Here is a 22,781-nt window from a genome sequence, read left to right as displayed (position 1 = left end):
ATTATATCTTTTTTTTTATTCAATATTTTATAAATTAAAAAAAATTAATGTTTCTATATACATATTTTTAATTTTTTTCTAAAAACCTTTTTTTTGCTATACAGAGTTTTATATATAAATTAATCAGTATAAATTAATTATTTTTGATCAATATATATATTATGGATATAAACACTATATTTTAATTATTTTTTTATTTTTTAAATAAAATTATTTTTTTAATTGAATATAATTTTTATTGTAATAAGCAATGAAATTTGTTATTTTTTACAAAACAAATACTACATTATATGTTCTGAAAAATTTTCTTATTTTAATTCGAAGTTTATAAAACTTACAAAATATTAGAAACAAAAAAAGCATGAGTACTAGAGATATTTCATGTGTTCCTTGTTTGTTCCTTTTTTCATATATATAATAAATTTTAAAATTCAAAATATGTTTTAAATTTATGATTTTTTAATATAAATCCTGTTTTTTTTAAATAATAAATTGCATCGATTGCGTTAAAAATTATATAGTTTAAAAAATGAAGATAAGCTTAATATGATCTTTATAGAATCAATTTATGAAAAAATTATTAATATCTCTAATGTATTTCTTTATATCAAAATTAAAATATTTTTTCATATTTACTATTATACAATGAAACTATTAATATTATATGATATATTTCTCAAGCTATTTTTACAAGTTTTTTTTTTATATATATTTCTTTTTTCATGATATTCTTTTCTTCAAAAATTTCACTATATTTAAATAAAACAGATATCTTGTATAATTATCTTTTAATTTAATTATAATTATCGTCTTATAATAATTTCTCACTAATTTCATACAATTTATTGAGACAATATTATTGATATCGTGAGTATTGATATACTTAATATTGGGGATCGCATTTATAGATGTAAAACCCAGATTATTCTGATAATCTCAATAATTATTCAATGGTCATTTTACCGTATGTCATAAATCCCACAGAACAGAATCCCTCTATGCAATTTATGATAATAGAGAGTTTTTTCAAACAAGCTATTTGAAATAAATACATTTAATACAATTTAAATACGATGGATTTGATCATTTCCATCCATTCTACCAAAATTCTTCTAATAGTATCATATGTATAATTTTCTTTTCCTAATAGAAAAAATATTTATATATATATTTATATATTTATATATATTATATAAAATATTATATACATATACATATGTATAATGTAAATATATATGTATAAAATTGCTATAAATGAAATTATAATTAATTTAAGACAAACAAAACATAATGACTTAATTAATTTAAGATGTCAAATTTATTAATCATCTAAGAATTTTCACTCGATAATTGTCAAGCGTAGAGTAAAATGACTTTGCAATCAAGCTCGTTGGAATTTTTTGGACTAATTCAATGGACTAATCTATTTATCTTCGTAAAGCAGAATAGATTTCTGTTTGTTCATGCGAATCGCGATTTAGCCAATTAAGTTTTTAGGCGAATGAACCGAGCTCAAATCAACTGAAAAGTCGAACTCTTCAAATCACAGAATTATGATACGATCTTATACTTTATTAAATCTGATCGCTGAAGTATTAAATTGATCGAAAATATTCATTGCTAGATTTTATGTTTACAATTTCATTTAAAGATTTTAGTTTTTAAAAGTAATTCAAGTATATGTACATTTTAATTATAAATCATGAAAAAAAGATAATAAGATGATTTTCTTAAAATTATACGCTTAATGAATATTTAATAAAAAATTCATAAAATAGACGAGTCATCTAATATCAGTTTATAATATCAACTGATTTTTACTTCTTCCTAAAATCAAATATTAACATTTTTTTTAAATAATAAATGAATATAATATGTTATATTATGTTATGTTAAAAAAAATGTTAATTTCTCTATAAAATTTCAATAAATATGGAATCCAGGAAATCCATTTTCGATGATCTTATATATTTATACACTGTCAAAATCACTCTTTTGAGAAATGAGAAATTTGAGAAATTAAGATTTTTTTTAATCTTCAAGAGATTTCAGCTATTCCTTAAAATATTATTAACTCTTTACGCTCGAGCCGAATCAACAATTCGAGATGATTTTCCGTATGTTCGGTGAATTTCTTACATCTAACTCAAGATGATTTCACATTTTGACACATATTTAACATTAAAACTTTTATATTTTAATATTTTATGTATCTTTGCATATAAAGAAAGAAAATTTATTGAGCTATTTGATATTATATTAAACTCTATATTGTTTTGTGTGATATTTTATAAAGTAATCGCTAAGATGCATTCTCGGTTTGTCAAAGCAAATATCAGTAAAATATCGTTGAATATTTTTCATTTTTCTTATTTTGTTGACAGTAAATTTAATTATTTATCGTCTTTTTACATCTCTTACTTCATTTCTATCTTCATCAGTGCTTTCTTTCTTTCTATCGTCAATTTCTTTATAAATACAAATAATTTCGACATTCAATAACAAAAAACTCATCTTCATTTAAACTAATCATTATCATATTGTATGCTTAAAAAACTTAAAATAAATCCAAAACTTTGAAAATAATATTCCTAGTACTACGATTATCAAATTCAGACTAATACTAAAAATGCAGTCTGATCTGCGATCACGATTTAATTTGATGAGAAAATCTAAATCTATTTAACATTATATTATTCTACATTATATTTTTCTTCATAAGATTATACGTAAAGATCTTAGAAAAGTTATTCACGAAGCGATATTCTAAAAAAAATCAATCATAAATAAATATTGTTGCCATTTGAATCCTGAAAATCACCATTCGAATACAAAGAATTAACAAATAAAATTGAAATATTAATGTATGTTTAATTTTATATATATATATATATATATATATATAAAATATATATATATTTTATATATATATATAAAATATATATATATATATTTTATATATATATATATATATATATATATATATATATACATATATAAAATTGAAAATATATATGTATATTTTTAATGTTTGAAAAGTATTCGTGTCTGATAATGTTGGATAGATAGAAGCTCATGTATGCATGTTGAATGTTCTTTTGCGACTAATGAATTATATATGTAAAAACTAATGCTTGTATTTTTTTAATGACAAGAAAATTGTATTACGGTATTATGAATCTCTCATAATATCAATTTAGGTCCGATAGTCAGAGTACAATGTGTACTTATAAGAAAGTTATCTATTTGTTATATTCGGCGCTTAGAGTATAGATGTGTTTTCCATATTAATTCACAATCATATTTAATAGTTATAGCACGACGCATATTCCTGTTATAAGAAAAATTATCTATTGATAATCAAAATATGATATTTTCACAATGAAGTATTAATTATACTCTCTTATATTTTTTGGTGAGGACTTATATCTTCAGAAATCTCTTTCAAATTCAATTAGGAGAGTCATAGACAGGCACGATAATAATCAATTAGATTGCATCCTAACTTGTGATATAAATTAAGAAAATTTCTCAGATTAAACTCCTAATCTGCATCATATTAAGTTAATAGAAAGTGTATTTATTATAGATTTCAAACTGGGATTATGTTAGTAGCAGTTGAATTAAGTCTATTTAAAATTATTTTTGAGATCGTGTTATATTCCAACTAGACTAAAATATATCAAAAATATATAATTGAAAGTGATCTAAATTCTTTTCAAAAACAGCAATCTCGTCGAATAATTTTAATGATGATAATAATGGAAAAATGTTTCCATGTAAGAAACTTTTCCGAATAAGTTAATCATAAATCTCGCAAGTAATAAGTACTCGCAAATAGAATAATTGAATTTAACTTGATTTATGTTAAATTATAATTCGATCACTATGAAACAATCAGGCAGTATATTATTACAACAATAAAACTTAAATATCAAATTTAAATTCATTTAATTATAAATTAGTTTTAATAGTCATAAGTTATAAATTGAAAATGAAAGTGCTAAATGTTCTATATTAAATTAATACGGAAAAATTTATTAAGAAACGCAATAAAATATTAATAATTAATTATAAGTAATTAAATTAATTACTTATTTATTAAATTAAATTAAATTATTTTAAATTACTTATTTATTAAATTTGTTTGAAGTTTTTTAAAATAATTTAATAATAAAACTTTTATTATTAAAAAGAAATTAATTATTATTAAAAAAAAACTCGATAATAAAAGAATAAAAATTCATAATTGTATAGAAAATAATAATAAATATTTAAGTAATAAAGTAATAAGTAAAAATGTAATAATATAGCAATTAATATTCATATGAAATATATATATAATATATTCGATGAAAATTTTATCTTTTTCATTTCAATTATAATATATAGTTTATATATTTAATTTTAAATAATATGATTCAATTATCTTAAGTATTATGTTAAGTAGTATTTTTGTTTAACTAAAGAGGTTTAAATAATTTTAACATCAAGCACAATATATTGTATTGTATGCACCAACTTCCCATCCAAATCGCATGTAATCCGATTATCTCGACACTCCTTCGAAACGAAGTCAAAACGCAAACTAAACTCTAAGTATTTACACATATTTGAAAAAGAAAAAAATAAACTTTTAAAGTTATCGAAGATTTTGAAATTATTAAATCATAATAGATTAATTTATTAAAATATCAAATATTAAATGAATGAATTATCATCTCAAATAACTAAAATTTCTTAAAATTTTAACAAAAATATAGATATAGTTATCCACACTATTATATAATAACAATTAATCTACAAATTTTTATGCAATTAATATATAAAAAATATATTATCATATTTTAGAATCATTAAAGAATCATTTTTTTAAATTTTATTCTCAAACCTATATTTCGTTTGTATAAAATATACAATAATTTGCACAAAAATCCGTATCCATATGTTATTAATAATACTATTATTTGTTTAAAAAATTTTATATTTTTTTTATATATTGATAATATCTTTTTAATTTTATCTTTTTATATTCAATTAAATTATTTTTAATATACACAATATATTTATATATTACGTTAATAATAGATAGTGTATAAACACGTATAATGAAGATTTTATATATATACATATAATTCTTAGATTTTATATAAATATACGATATATTACGAATTTTATACAATTTTGTATATAAAAATCGTTTAGATCTAATTAAAATTCATACTCTAATATATAATTCCAAATAAAAAAAAACACAAAAAATAATTGCAAAATAAAAAATAACTAGATTTTACGTTTTATAAGAAGCTTTTTTTAATTTTTTACTGTTCTAGTTTTTCTTATTAAATATTACAGTTTATTAAATAAAAATAAAATTAAAAAACGAAAAGAAAAATATAAATTTTTAAAATATAAATAAAAAGAACGAAATAAATGACAATAATACTGATAAAATTAATTTAATCTTTTTTTTTACTTTCAGTTAAATTCAATTGATAAAAATTTAAGTAAAGAAAAAATTTTGTATGATAAATTATATATATTTTTTCCATATTTCAATTAATAATATATACAATAATATATATAATGTACAATAATTTTAACTAATAATAGTTAAACTTGTCGTTAAATTTAATTATTTACAATTAACGATATCAAAATATGAAATACTATATTTATTGTATTTATTAGTATCAGTATCTTGTTGCAATGCTCTATATACGAGAAATTTGTTTCACCGGAAAAATCGAAAACCATAATAATATTATTATCACATCCAAGATTCAATTCGAGAACATGGTATAATTCATAAACATGTTATGAATTTCGATGAATATGTTCTTTATCATTTGATCATATCTATTATATATATATATATATATATATATATATACACACACATATATATATACACATATATTTATTAATATTGTCTATTATTGATAAATGATATTGAGTATTTTTTTCAATTTATATTTGATTATTTGAAAAAGATTATTTTAATTATATAACATATAAAATATCGGATAAAATTTATTTTATTTATTGAATCCAATAGAAACCTATTGGATAAATAAAAATATCATAAAATCATTATATAATTATCATATAATGTCATAAATTAGATTTTTTAAAACAAATTTCAATCAATTATAAAAATCAATCAATTTTTATATCTATATATATATTAAACACTTAAAACTTATCATTTTATTGGAAACATTATTTCTCAATATATATTATAAATTCAATAATAAATATATAAATAATATTTATAACAAATTTATGAATAAATTTAATTGTTTTCAATAAAAATTTTTTTATGGAAAATTTACAATTAATGAATCTTATTCATTTATTCAATATATTTCAATATATCTCTTAGAATTCAAATAATTGAAAATTATAAAATGAATAAAATTCTTCAAATATTAAATTCAATTAATAAATATTGTCATCTCTATTTATCTCTACTATGTTACATATATCACAAAATACAATGTTGATTTATTTGTTTATTACATCTTAAACAATTGTATCAATTCAATCTCGAATGTAAATACAAACTATGGATATTTTATCCATCTGTTCCATTTAAAATTCCAATCACAAAATTTGAAACCACAATATGAACATCGCATGCATACCAATGAGACGAACTGTACGCCATCTTGAAAGCTGTAAAAGTACGTATTCAGAAATTCTCATTGAAAAACCGAACATTCAAAGAACTCCAAACTCCATCGAGCAAATGCATCGATAATAATATATCGATAATAAAAATTCAAGTTCAGTGGAACTTCACTGAATGAATTAAATTTTAAAAGTGTTTATTTGATTATTTGAATCTTAATCAAATTTCTATTATCTAAATTATCGTATCATTCTATATACCAATCTATAAATATTTTTATAATATAATAGAAATGGAAATATATTTTGTATGTTTAATATAAAATAAGTGAAAAAATAAATCATTAAATATAAAAAATTAATTTTTTATATTTACAAATAATTTCCAAATTTATAACATTTGTCACAGTATTATTATATATTTTAGAGAAAATATTTCGTAAAATCTTCTCATAAAAATATCAACTCATATTGAACAAAAATAGTGTAAAATCGTGATAAATATTAAATAAATTTTTATGAAAAATCTAATTATATGAACTTATTTCTTTCGACATATAAGCAAACTTTTATTATATTTTAATGAAATAATAAATTATAAACTAAAAAACAAAAAAAAAAGAAAGGATAAAAATTCAACGATTTTTCAATTTTCTTGTTACAGTGTAGTGGTCATACAGTACGGTGTTTTACCGGTGGTCCTCGCAAAAGTCATGAATCGCAATGTCCAATGCTTCAGAAGCTCGAGAAGCCCGTCCTCTCTTCATCCACGACAACGACATCGCCGATGACATCGACCAAGTCGACGATTGTGAGAAACCATTTGAACAGCACCTGTAGTGTAACAAATTCGCCGCATCAGAAGAAATTAAGGTTCCATCTGGCAAAAGAAAGAAAAGCCAGCACTACATTAGGAATCATAATGAGCGCTTTCATAGTTTGTTGGTTACCGTTCTTTGTATTAGCCTTGGTCAGGCCATTCCTTAAGAATCCAGATGCTATCCCAGCATTTTTATCCAGTCTATTTCTTTGGCTTGGTTATTGCAACAGTCTATTGAATCCTATCATCTATGCGACTCTGAACAGGGATTTTCGAAAACCATTTCGCGAGATCCTTTACTTCCGTTGCAGTAACTTGAACCATATGATGAGAGAAGAATTTTATCAGAGCCAATACGGCGATCCTATTAATAATTGTGAGATCAAGGCTGGCGAAATAGACGCTGAACGTCTCAATAATCAAGGTATCGAATCAATCGACATTGCTGCAAACGCTCCTAATGAGAGCTTCCTGTGATCCGGGAATAATCTCGATCATCGAGTCAATCGCAAAAGTCTTGAAACAAATTTGAATCCACCATAATTGATTTTCATTTCGATTTCACGAACAAAACACTGATTGTAGAGTATTCTATTGATTCGAATGTTATAAATTTTTTAAATTTGATTTTCACTATATAACTGTGATGTGATAGTTCATTGCGTTACACATTTAACATGAGAAATTGAAAGAATATGAATTGAATCAAGCTATATTTTAATTATAAAAAATTCAAGATCTAATTAAAAATAAAATAAAAAATTTTTCCTGAATTAATTAAGTATTGTTAAAAATCATAATTCCACATTTAATAATCATATATATTAACACGTTCAATCCGGATAATGACTTAACACACAAAATACTTTATACAAAATAGAGAAGTAATTGTAATGAAATAAATCTTTTATATAATCCTTATAAAACCAAATTTTGTTCAAAATATATAGGTAATATAACATAGTTAGAAAACTTATTAAAATAATAATTGAAATAATTTTCTTTATTTTATTTTAATAATAAAAGTTTATTAATATTTGCGATTGTTTTATTTGTAATACAAGTTTTTTGTTTGAAATATAAGTTAATATTGATTAATCAAATTAAATTTTATTATTATTGAGAATTCTAAAACAAAATTAATAGTATTAATATATAAAAATAATATAATACATATAATAGAATACAATTTTAAATGAGTTCAATCTCTTAAAAATTCTTACTGTAAATAATATTATGACAACAATTAATTATTTGTTTGATATATAAATTAAAAAATGAATCAAACTTCTATACTTTTAGCTTATTGAAGATCCGGGTTGAATATGTTAAAATACTGAATATGTTAAATAATTAATTAATTATATTAAAAATAGATCACTTGAACAGTGGTCGAAGAATCTGTTCCAGAGATATATAGCTATTGGCTCGATTCAATTTTTCACATGATCAGATGTCCAAACAAAACCTCGTTAAATCTTTTCCGTTTCATGACAAGGGAAAAAGTGATCTCTGTACTATCTTTGCGAAGTAATAGAAAAAGAAAGATCTAACAAATCGGAACAGACACTTTTTCGACTAAACTAGATCATGTGAAGAGTGCGATATCAAGAAGAAGAATTGTTGAAGAAATTCTCTAAGGGTTTAAACGTGATTATCTCGATTTGGATAATCGAAAATGAAACATTCGAAAAATAGAATGATTAGAAAAGATCGATATTAATATACATTCGCTTAAGGTGTGATATACGAATAAAGCAAAGTTCATGTTTCGAAAAATTATGTTATATTATGTACATAGAACATATGATAAACTAATTTATGTAGTGTCGTATCAATAATCCTGAAATATGTAATTAAAAAAAAAAACGAAACATGTCTCGAAAATAAGGATTCTTCCGATTTAAATAACATGGAAACGTGTCTACCAGTGCATTCGGTTTTTCGGATAATTTTGATGATTCGATTGAAAATGAAATAGTCAAAGACATGCGTTTTTGAATGGTTCAATTAACAATCGTTGATATTAATTCATAGAAGATACAGAATGTATATTTTAAAGTTTAAGAATAATTTATAAAAAAAAATTTTATTAGATATTGTTCTTTATATTATTTCTGCAATGGAATATTTATTAATTATAATTAAATAATATAATTGAATTACATTGTTTAAGAAAATTTGATATGAAAAATCTTAAAAATAATTATATTTGATAAAGGGATTTTGGCTTAATACGACTTATAAAAAAAGGAATATGATATTTCAATTCAATTTTCAACGAATTATTAAAATATAGAAAATTAATAATTTAATTTTCAATATGAATGAAATATTCTATAATTCTATTTTTAAAAATACTGTATAAAAATACTGTATAAAATTGTAGAAAGAAACAAAAATATAGAAGAAAAAATAACAAAGAATATATTAATAATTGTAAGCAAAATTTAATATGAAAAAAAATGAAAGAAATAAATACTGATGGAAGTATGAATTGAAAAAACGAATTACTAATTGAAAAATTATCCGTGATATACAGCAAAAATTATCGAGAATTATTGTATTTCTTATATTTTTGGAATGCGATTATAAAATATGTTTTCTATTTGAATCGTTAATACAATGATAAAAATTATTTCGAAAAATGATGAAAAATAATTGAAATAATAAAATAATTGAAGATTAAACAAAATATTATTTTTATGAAAAATAATATAAAACTATAATATATAAAATAAAATAATTATGTATTTCCAAAATTTAAAGATATAAAATAAGAGGATTAAATATAGATAAGATAAACATAGAAAAAAACATAGATCAAGTTTTGAATAGAATTGAAACAAACGTGAGAATATTTAGAAGAGAAGGTGATAGTACATCGAGGAATTTCAGGTATATCTTCGGGCTAGAGACCACAATCGATCGGAAGCGGATGAAATTGAATTTTCAGCATTGCCAACGGGCTTCTCGGCACGGATGTGCAGAGAATCTTTGAATTTTCATGGCGTTCGAAAATGAAAAATTTATATCGCGCTACTAGATATATCCTATCTGAATAGACAAACAAAAATTAAAGAAAAAAAACAATAATAGGAAATCTATAATCCTTTTAAAAAAAACAATGATCGATTTTGAAAAATGAAAATTGAAAACTTGAATAATAATTTTAAAGATTTATTATGATTAATAATATGAAAAAAAGGAAATCTAAAGGTCATTATAATAAATAAAATTTATAAATATTAGTTAATTTGTATTTCTTTTTTAAATTATTTTTTTTATAAAATTAAAAACAAAATAAATCATGTATATATATTGTATATCTGTAATATGTAGAAATAATTGATTATAATACAAAAACAGAAAAATATTATTAAAATATATTTTAAAAAAGCAAAATAAATTAGATGAAAAAAAAGTAAATGAAAAAAATATACACACAATTGATTGAAATTGACAGAAATAAAAAAAAGAAAGCTATATTTAATTTAAATCAACTAGACAGAATTCGAATTGTAACCAAATTAAACCCGCAAGGTTTACCAACACATATTTACTAGCAAAGTATAAACATCAAAATCTTTCACAAAAAAAAACAAAAAGAATGATTTTCCAATAAATATACTTTCACGATTGCTCTGAGAAATCTGTGATTTTTATAAAACATTCCTGTTATGACAATCTTTCAAAATCATAAAATAGAAATAAACAAAAAATAATGCTATTTTAAAATTATTTGATAAAATCAATATTAAAAATCTTAATTGCGTAAAAAAAAAAAGAATCGAAAAAAACATATGCATATATCTAAATCATCCTATAAAATTGTTTTAAGAACTCAATTTTAATTATAAAGAATTATTTATCATAAAACTTTAAAACGAAATCAATTAATGTTTATTATATTATTAATTAACAATTAATATTGTTCGACCAGTTAAAATAACAATAGCAAATATTGAATAATATAATCAATAAATAACATAGATATTTAATATAGATATTATCTCCATATGTTATTTTAAACTAACAATAATAATTTTCAAATATATTTTATTTATAATAGAATCTTTTGAACAACTTTTAAAATTTTTGAAAATGTAAATTACATAAATTATCATTAATAGTTTTTCAATTCATAAGACAAACAATTATTTAAAAAAAGAAAATCTAAAATTAACTTATTTAATAAATTTTTAAAATATCTTATCTAGCTTATCTTATTTTTTTATTTTTCAAAATATATTGAAATATTTTAAGTTCTTTACGTCCTTTAAATAAAATTAGAAAATATGTTTTGTAAACATTCAACATATGAATTAGATCTAATTTATTTCTTCTCTCTCTTTATAATAAAAATATTATGAAAAAAATAATAAAAAAAAATTTCAATCTTCATGTAAATATATATGTTTTGAAATATTAAATAAAATATTTTAACTAAAAGACAAATGATAATTCTTGTGAATACTTTAATATATTAATAATTAAAAATAAATACAATTTTTTTATTATTATTATTTTTTGAAAATAAGCTTTTAAAATTATGATATATTATATTATTTATGAGATAATTTAATACACTTTATTATTATTACACTTCATAATTTATTCAAAATGTACTAATGTATAATAAAATCAATAAAGAAACTTCTCTCAAATACATTATGTAGTTATATCGATTAAGGTTCGAGTTTCTGAAGTCATGTGGCCAGTTTGCCTAGACAAGTAATGGCATATAGAAACGCAGCAATGAAATTTGCAAGACATTAAGAATAATTGGGATCGGTTTAATTCCGATCGAGACGAACACAATGGCAAAATCCAATCCGAAAATTCGGTTGTGAGCGAATGACGTAAATATTTGGTTCATAAGTATGGCATACACAAATCTTTTCGAAATATTCGCCAATCGAAAGATATGCGGACAAATGATAATAATTTTCTTAAGTTGTTGAATAACGAAATTATCATTTCAGTGATTTATCAAAATTATAATTTTACTAATTTAATAAGATAAAATAATTTTTATTGAATCTAATTTTGCTATGTTTGAAAATATTTCGCATTCAATTTATTTGATTATTATATATGTAATGTACAATATTATTACATTTAATTTTTAATTACAATATTTAATTTTAAATTATGAATTTAATTTACAAATTCAATGCAAAGACAATCGCAACTTATTAAAAAAAATTTAAATCATCTTAAAAAATTTTAAAAACTATAACTTGAAATTTTTATTTAAATGTTTGAATATTATTTTACATATAAATTAAATATTTTTATCAATAAATAAAAATGTAAAACTTTATTTTTATTTTGTATCGATAAATATGTCTCAAGTTTATTGACTTTTTATCACTTACATAGATAAAAATAAATTTATACTATTGCGAGGAATAATTTAAAATCATTTAGTTAATTTATTACATCATTTATTTTTATAATATTTATATAATTTTAATTTTATTTATATTTATATAATTTTATAATTTTATGCTTTTGAAATATTATATATGTATATAATGTTTTGTTATTTGTTCTTTATTTATTTTTTATTATTTAAATTTTGAAAAATAATAATTAGTTTATATTATAGTTTATATTATAATAATTCATATTATAATATTTATGATATTAATGCATTAAAAATTATTTTAAAAATAATTTTAAAAATAATTTAATTTTAAAACAAAAATAATATCTCATTTAAAATAAAAATAAAAATTATAAATTTTATATTTTTTTATCTGTTATTTTTGAAGTCATAAAAAAATTTTTTTTTAAAATCAATACTTCTTTTTAGATATGCTTTTGAATATAAATTTGTATCTTTTTTTTAAAAATTAATGCATTATTATATATACTTACATAACTTATTACTTACATTACTTACATTACTTACAAATTATATAAATTATAAAAATATCAGGATTAAATCGTTCTCATTTTTTAAGCAATTCATTCTTGAGATTTTTTTCTTATTAATATTACCTAATTTATTTAATACAAAATTGTGATAGTTTTGTTTTACATTCAAAAAACATAACGATTAATACGAATTCAACTGACTGAAAGTGAATTCGCCAAAATCCGTGAAAACAACAGGGAAATGTTAAGCATAAACGTGATTGACTTCCACGAAACAGACGATGAATCTTCTGATCTTTTTTGATTTGAATCTTTTCACATTCATAAGAAAGATTTCGTAAATATATATTAAAATCTGATACTATACTACAAATCTATTACCAGCTGGAAAAGTAAAGTATACAGTATTTGGTCACATGTAAAATAAAACAAATATAATCAATCTATGATCATGATATTAAATCTACATTAAATTTTTCCTTTTTTTTTTTTATAATATTGAAAATAATTGGAATTGATTAGAAAAAATAAAAATACAACTATACATCTTGTAATAAAATGATTTTAGAAAGTGAATATATTAGATTTTTAATGATAAGAAGATTGAAAATATTCTATTGAGAGAGATAATATGCAATTTTTAATTAAATTTGTTTTCATTATTTTTTCGAAAGTAATTTATTTTTTTTTAATGAATATTAAAAAAAAAGCAAATTATTATTATCTTTTATTTTTGTTTTTCATAAAATAATAAATTTTTTACAAAAATTAATTATTTCTTAAAATCTAATAAATTCCGATTAAGTTTTATAATTTAATCAATTAATTCAAATCAATTTTCAAAATAATCATATCAATGTTAATAATTTTGGAAAAGTATTTTCTTTTGAAGTTTTATTTCAATAGAATATGATAAATTTAATTTATATTATTATGATAAATTTTTTATAATTTTAAAAAGTTCTATATGTATGTAAAGTGCTTCATTTAAATAAATTATAATAAATATTTTTTATATAAAAAATGAAAGAAATTTAAACGCATGTTAAATATTATTATATGATTCAAGAAATTTGTTCAAACTATTATTAATATATGACAAATGTACAAACCATCACTGGTAAACACGTTACTAAAAAATATATAAATACATTAGATAACTATATAGATATAATTATGCATGGTGCTAATAAAAAGAATCATTCCAACAAACGGCGATAATTCATAACAAAAATAATTTGATGATAAAATCAAATTTAAACAAGATCGGGTCGAAACTTTGTAGAAATGTTTAACAGTATTATAAAAGGATATTTTTATATTCAATCGTATTGTTATGTTTTCTTTGAACATTTTATCGTACCAAAACATTTATTATACTAATAGTATTATAATATTTATTACGTATACTTATGTATAACGAATATAATAAGAATAATAATACATGTCGTATCATGTATTAAAAGAATTAAACAATTATTATAGAAATAAATTATTATATAAATTGTGGTATTGTAATATATATCAAAATTTAAAATTATTTTATTTAGGATTACATTATATAAAATTATTATATTTTTATTTATTTTTTATTTATATAATAATTATTTTCTCATCTATAAAATATAAATTTATTATATCATATTTAAAATATATCTATGATTAAAAATTGAAAATTAATAATGCAATTAAATTATAAATATTAATTATTATAATTATTAAAAATAAAAATGAATAATTAACAATAAAATTTGGGATTAGTTACGATTATATCTGATAATCATTGTTAATTAGAAAACTGATTATTAATAAATAAAAATTTGCAAGTACAAGTCTTAAGCTACTATTAGTAGCTAATAGTCTGAAATTTACTTATAAATATTGCATCTTTAATATTTAGTATAACATAGATGAAAGAAAGATCTAATGATGTTGTAATTATTAATGTTTACTTGTAAATATTTACTGAGTGGCTAATCTTCGATAATTTTAAATATATACCTATATCTTTTTGATATTCAATTTAAGTACAAAAATCAATTGCAAAGAAATATACTTTAAATTAAAAAAAAGAAATAAAAATATTGAAGTGATATTCTCAAATCTAATAAATAAAAAAAAAGAACTTCATATTAAATGAAAAACATAAGAAAAAAAATTAAATTTAAGTTATGTTTTTTATCTTTTTTTTATTAAGTTTAATTTATCAAACTATTTCTTAGTATTATAATTATAATGAAGTTTTTTTTTCATTTTTTTATGATATATTAAAGCAATTTTTATCTAAAATATCTTAAATGACTGAAAATCAATAAAAATAGATTTTTTTCCTATGAATTTTTATATTTATTTATATCATTAAACACTTATTTAACAAAAATTTGAATTTTTATAATCAATAATACGTATTCCGCATTAATATTTCATAAAATGAACTTAATATATTTGAAAGCTATATATTCAGGAATATATTTACACAATTTTTTACGAGTATAGTAAAAATTTTAAGTGTAATTATTTATGATATAGTGATATTTTTTTGAAGTTGCGATCCGATGAAAATTTAAACTTAGCATAAATTAATACGATAATTGCCACAAACGTTGTATGATTCTATAAAATATAAAAATTCCTATAAGGATACCTATGAATCTAGGAAACAATGTAAAATCATCAATTGAATAGATTTTAATAAACTATTGCCAGAAAATTTATCACAATTTACAAGTGATAATTGCCATGTCATTTATTTAATTCTTCGTTTCAAGTTATTAATTGAAAGGCAAAAAATGCATTTTATTGATTCTAAAAGTTTTACTATATATATATATATACATAGTTCACATATAATAAATATATAAATAATAAGTATAAATGTATTTTTAATAAAATTTTAATAAAATTAATTAAAAAAAAGAAATTAATAAAAATCATCAAAATAAACCAATAGAAATTTTACAAATTAAGTATTTAATTTAATATTTAATATTTTATTGAAAATGATTGTTTAAATTTTATTATTGAAAATCCATGATAAAATAAATAAAAATAATATTAAATATAATTTATAAGTTATAAATTCATAATTTGTTCTAATCCTAAAAAAATTTATATAATATATATAATATATATGTATATTTATTATTATATATAATGTATATTTATTTAATGTAATGTATATTTATTATTTCTTATTATTATTTAATATAATGTATGTAATGTATAATTTAATTTCTCAATTTTATATCATTATTAGATAATGTAAATTCTTTTCTTTTATTTATAATAGATAGACTTCTTCAGACTTTCAATGTTATCTTTCATAATTTTTTAGATTAATGAAGTTATGTTTCCATTATTTTTAATTTGAATTTTTTTTTCACATTTTCAACTTTTAAGTTAATTAATTTTGTTGCAGTTTAAAATAATTTAAATTTTTAGTTATTTTATATTTTCTAAGAAACTTTTCTGTATTTTTATTTTCATTAATTTAAATTTTTATTATCATAACTTATAGATTATTATTAATTTGCATTTTTAATTATTTTAAATTATTTTAAATTGATATCATTTTATTTTAACTTGATATTTTTTATTTCGAATTTTGTTATATATTTTCATGTCATATATTTTTTTAAAATATTATAATTGCATTATAATTTAATTTTTTTAATTTAAATTTAATTATTTATTTAATTTAAATTTATTATAAATTCATTCTCTTTTATATTTTCATTTATCGAATCAACAATTTCTTATTTTCTTTAATTTCATACATCTTCATTTTTCAATAAAGTTCTAATATATTTTAATTTTTTTTTAAATTTAAAAAATTATCATTAAATCTTTTTTAAATTAATAAAAATGTAATATGATATTATTTAAACTTTTCGCTTCAATTACATCAAGTTTGAAAATATTTATCATCATTTTCATTCATCTTCAATCACATTAAATTAGAAAATTCTTATATTTTAATTAATTTAGTCATATTTTTCATTATTTTTTTCATAATAATTTTTAAAAGAAAAAAAAAATTTCAGATTAATTTGCAAAAAAAGAAAACGATTCAAATTAATTTACAAAAAAAAAATTCATAAAAATTATCAAGATTAAAATTTTAAAAGAAAACAAAATTTAAAAAGAATAAATATATAACAAAAAATAAATATAAAATAATAAATAATAAATACATCAATTAAATGCTTGAAACGATGAATTAAATTATTAAAGGATAATATATTATTAAAATCATTCGAAATTCAACATTATCAAACTCATTGTTCATTAAATCTTTCGACGAACTGGACTTTCGAACCAAGGATGGAAAACGTATCACTAGCTAGACAATCTTAAACGTTTCTTATGCGAGATGTTTGTATATAACATAAATCAAAAATATATTAAAATAATGGTATGTGTTTGTTGGTAATATATTGAAATATATAATGAAATCAAAATCTCTTCTTTGATAAAGAAAATTTCGTTTCGTTATTTGCAGAAATTTCCAAACAGTTTGAAAAAAAAATAATATTTAAAAAAGAAAATTAAAAGTCAATGAAATAGAAAAATAATTATATGAAACAATAGATGAATGTTTGGAAATCGCTATGTTAAATGTATGTATAATTGAATATAAAAATTTAGATAAAGAAAATGAATGAGAATTTTAATTCATATAGATAAAATCGTTTGTTAAAATAGCAAATCATTAGATACAACCTTTAAAAGCATAAATATCGAATCGATTTAAAATGTTATAAAATTTAATAAATATGTTCAAGGGCAAAATTATTCATTATATTACTTATATAAAATATTTGATTATAAAATAAATAAGAATAAAATATAAAAATTTTACTTTTTGATTAGATTTAATATTAGATTTCATTGCAATTTATACAAGATTTATGCAGAATAAGAGAACAATAATATTAATATCATAGTATTAACGATGAAATTTAAGAATAATGTTTGGAATTTTTTATATCACACGTAATCATAAATGAAAATAAAAAAAAAAGATTCTATAGAAGAATATAAGATTTACAGTTTCAATCAGAATATAGTCTTAATAGATACTATTAAAAAGAAATATCTTTTTACTTTCGACTCAGAAGATCGATAAAAATAAGATAGATGAAAATAAAATCATAGAATAACATAAAAATGAGAGATTATAAAACATAAGGTTAAGTATAGATTTTTAAGAAGCTTAAAAAAAAACTTTAAAAATGCTTTAAAGGTTGATATCTTGTAATCTATGAATTACAAAAATAAACCATTTATATTGAATTTTTCGAGACATTCTTATTTGAACCTGATAGAAATTGTTATCTTTAAATGATATTTTTATTGCTTGAAATCGAATTGCTATAAAATCTCTATCGATAAGTACAATATTTATGGGTAAATAATTAAATAATTAAATTTTCTTTTTTTTCATCTCATCGGAACAATAACGATTTTTGAGGAACAATTATCTAAGTTTGATTTTCTTCTTCGAAATTATTAATAAAAACGAAATAATAAGAACGACAAAAAAAATTAATAATAAAGGAATAAAAAAATATGCAAAAGATTTAATAAAAAAAATGTATGAATTCATACTATAATCAAACGATAAACGAAAATACATACATGATCGATGTCGTATAGTTAAAATGATGTCTTAGAAAATAAAAAATTAGAAAATAATACGTAACAATTTTAGGACACCGTCTCCTAGGAATTCGAACATAAATCTCTATTGAATTTCTGCTTTCGAACAAATCAATATGCGCGAAAATTAGCCGAAGATAATCGAAGAAATAATAAAAAAATAATCATAAATCGATGTTATATATGATTATATGATTATGATTATTTTATAAATATTTACGTATTATATCATTTCATATTATCGTGTCGCTCGCAAAATCGGACAATTAAATGAATATCTAAGATAATAAAAATTAAACAAAAATATTAATATAAATTTAACATGTAATGTTATTGGTTAAAAATGTTTTAATATTATTAATATATTAATATTTTAATAATATTAATAATATTAATAATAATTAATAATTAAAATTAATAATATTAATAATATTATTATTAATATTTTAATATATTAATAATATTATTTTAAAATTATTAAAAATTAAAAATTAATTTATTAATATTAATTTACTAATATAAATTAAAACTATAATTTACTAATAATTTACTACATAAATTAAAATTAATTTATAATATATATAATAATATTCACTATAATAAAAAATATTTAAATAAAAATATTTTGATTAAAAAAATTACTGAATTTTACAATTAAAATCAATCATTAACATAAATAATAAAATATTTAATTTCTCGATGTTATATTAATTAATTTCTCGATTAATATACTCCTAAATATAAAGTAATAAAAATATATAATTTCAGAAAAATATATATTATATAAAAATATCAGAAAAATTAATATTTTTAATTTATTTTTATTTTAATTTAATTTATTTATAAAATACCATTAAATTAAAAAAAATACATTAATTTCTTGAAAAATATTTCTTAATTTCAAAAAATATAAATAAATTATTAAGAATAAATAATTCTAATTAATATGTAAAAATCTATTCATAAATTAATAACTTTGATCTACTGCCATATGTTATGTATATATTATATATAATATAAAAAGAAAAATAATTTTGATTTTTTAATTAAATTTATCTTTTGAAAGATTAAAATATTATATTATTTTTTCGCATATTTTATATTATGCGAAAAACTTGTTTTCACATAATTCAATGAAACAAGTATAACATACATTATAAATAAAAATTTATAAATAAAATTGTAAATAAAATAACAAAAAAGAAGATATGTCTGAAATGAAATTTTATATATATAAGTACTCTGATTCAAGAGTTATAGAGAATATCTGATTTATATAGAAAAGACAATCTGATACATATAAAAATATGCAACCCGAATTTAAAAATAACAGAGCATATATCTCCAATATTTCATATAATAGCAAAAATGATTTGAAAATTTTGACCGATATTACGAGCGATTAAAACGATATTACAATAGAAAAAATGCAAAGGTATAATTTTGTCCATAAGTATTTTTGATACTACACAAATTAATAACTTCATTATTACGTTTACATCGTAAAGCGTAATTATATGATTTTATCATGATGCGATTTCAGTTTTTCTAATGTTCTTCGGAAAAGTCACCATTTGAAAGACAAATGGTGTACTTCGCGCGATAAAAATTAAAATCGGTTTATTTTAGCCGGCAGTCACTAAACATTCTTATATGAATGTAATAACATTCAAAACACATGATTGTTCTTTGTACATAGAATACAGCACAAAACTTTTTATGTATGATCTTGTATTCGAATCGCGACAACGTATATAGCGAATCGATGCGGGAGACTACGAATATTCTAAAATAAATATTGTGATGACTGAAAGAAATTGATAATTCTGTCATATAACCTAACCTTTTTTTCTTTTATTGATATAATACTTTTTCTTAATTTTTTCAAATTTTTTTATCAAATATATTGAAATAATACATATAATTCAAACATATAGAATTTTATTTATGTTCGTTTAATTATTTAATTAATTTATTCGTTTTATAATTTATATTTAATATTATATATAATTTATATTTAAATTTTATATTGTTGCGCATAAATAGTTAATAGTAGTATTGTAATGATGATGAACATAAGCTAATAATTGGATATTTGTAAAATACTCTTCGACATATCGTAACAAGTGGTATATTTATAAAAAATGAATGGATTGTATTATTGATTATAATTGTATTATTAATATATGTGTATTATTAGTATACGTGTCTATAAAAGCTCACAATCTTATAGTAAGTAATCGTGTCTGACAGACAGATTCTATTTTAAGTAAAGTGTCCTCAGAAAATCATTTCTCAATTAAATTACGAGAATCACAATTTCTTGATGGGGCATACCAACAACTAATTCTCGTGACATCCCCAAATTAGAAAAAAATTCCTTGCTTGAGATGACATGATCTATATATAAAAATGTTTGTATACAAAGATAAGTAGAAACAGAACAACGTACTTTTCTTATAGATTTCTTCGAATGGGTGCTAATTGTCGCCGAGTCAACCATATCTAAAATATATTGCCTTTAGAATCCAGATTGGATTATGTCAAAATATATAATTACAGGGTTGACTAAACTTTTAAAAATGATAAATCTTTCAGCTAACATCATCCCTTATTCAGCTCCAAGAAAGATCTGCCTAATAACAAAAAACGATTTCTATTTATATAATAGAAAGAAATATATCTCCGAATAAGCTGTTTATATATGATCTCTAAATATCTGAATATCTGAATAATGTTCGCGAACATATTTATTTTAAAGCAACCATATCCAAGATATCTAACATACATTTTGCAGTCTAAGTATATATTTATATTTTGTTAAATGATATAAATTATTTAAGTTTCAATAATGCCAGTTTTAAAATCATAAGATTTTAAATTATTAGAACTTTATTAATCAAAATTCTATGGCCATGTTTGAATATTTAAAAATTTCAAGCTCCTTTAAAAATTAATCCTTTAAAGTTTTATGTTTTTAAAATTATCAAAGTATTTTATTTTTGGGATGATGTCATATGAAATCTCTTAATCTCACAGTGAGTTGATGCTGTTTCCATGCTTTTATACTTATTGATCGACTTATTGATAGACTTCATTGACATATCAGGGCTTCATAATCATGCCAAATATTCTAAAATTCTATCAAGTCGAATAATATCTTTATGACAATGCATCTTAAGGCATATTAAATACAATTCTTCAGGTATTAAGTATTATCATTACTGTTGTTTTCTTATATATTTACTTTATCTCAATTACTTATTTTTATTTCATACTATTTTTTTTCATTTATATTTAAATAAATAAATAATCTTTATTTTCATATTCTTATTTTTCCTTATTATTTATGATTTTTAATTTTATTCATATTATTTATATTCATGCCCGCTACAATATTATTATAATAATAATGTATGAATATTTGTTAACTACATGTGTACATGTGTCAAATGCTCTTTTGACTAAGATGTATATGTGTGTGTGAAGAAATTGATGCTGATGACTATTCATATTATTTATATTCATGCCCGCTACAATATTATTATAATAATAATGTATGAATATTTGTTAACTACATGTGTACATGTGTCAAATGCTCTTTTGACTAAGATGTATATGTGTGTGTGAAGAAATTGATGCTGATGACTATTAATATATTTCTTAAAAATAAGTGGATTGTATAAGTGCTTACATGGAGCACGTAGTATAAGAGAGCAGGATCTCTTATAATGTCACAGCAGATAATTATGTCCGACGATCAAAGTACGATGTGTTAGAA

The 22,781-nt window shown here is 19.6% G+C and overlaps 1 protein-coding gene across 6 annotated transcripts in view; it reads left to right on the top strand.

The window, feature by feature from the left end:
• 5-ht7 (serotonin receptor 7) overlaps positions 1-9,559 on the top strand; it is a 398,906-nt gene extending 389,347 nt beyond the window's left edge. For 3 of the 6 annotated variants that reach the window (XM_026441115.1, XM_026441116.1, XM_026441117.1), the window contains exon 7: positions 7,298-8,423. In XM_026441115.1, coding sequence (XP_026296900.1) covers positions 7,298-7,930 — 633 coding nt within the window. In that variant the 3' untranslated portion in view covers positions 7,931-8,423. 6 annotated transcript variants of the gene reach the window in all.
• Positions 9,560-22,781: the final 13,222 nt, after the last annotated feature.

This window comes from Apis mellifera, linkage group LG6 (assembly GCF_003254395.2).
Source record: "Apis mellifera strain DH4 linkage group LG6, Amel_HAv3.1, whole genome shotgun sequence".
Taxonomy (NCBI): domain Eukaryota; kingdom Metazoa; phylum Arthropoda; class Insecta; order Hymenoptera; family Apidae; genus Apis; species Apis mellifera.
Note: the sequence above shows the minus strand (reverse complement) of the source record. Positions and strands in the feature narration are given on the sequence as shown.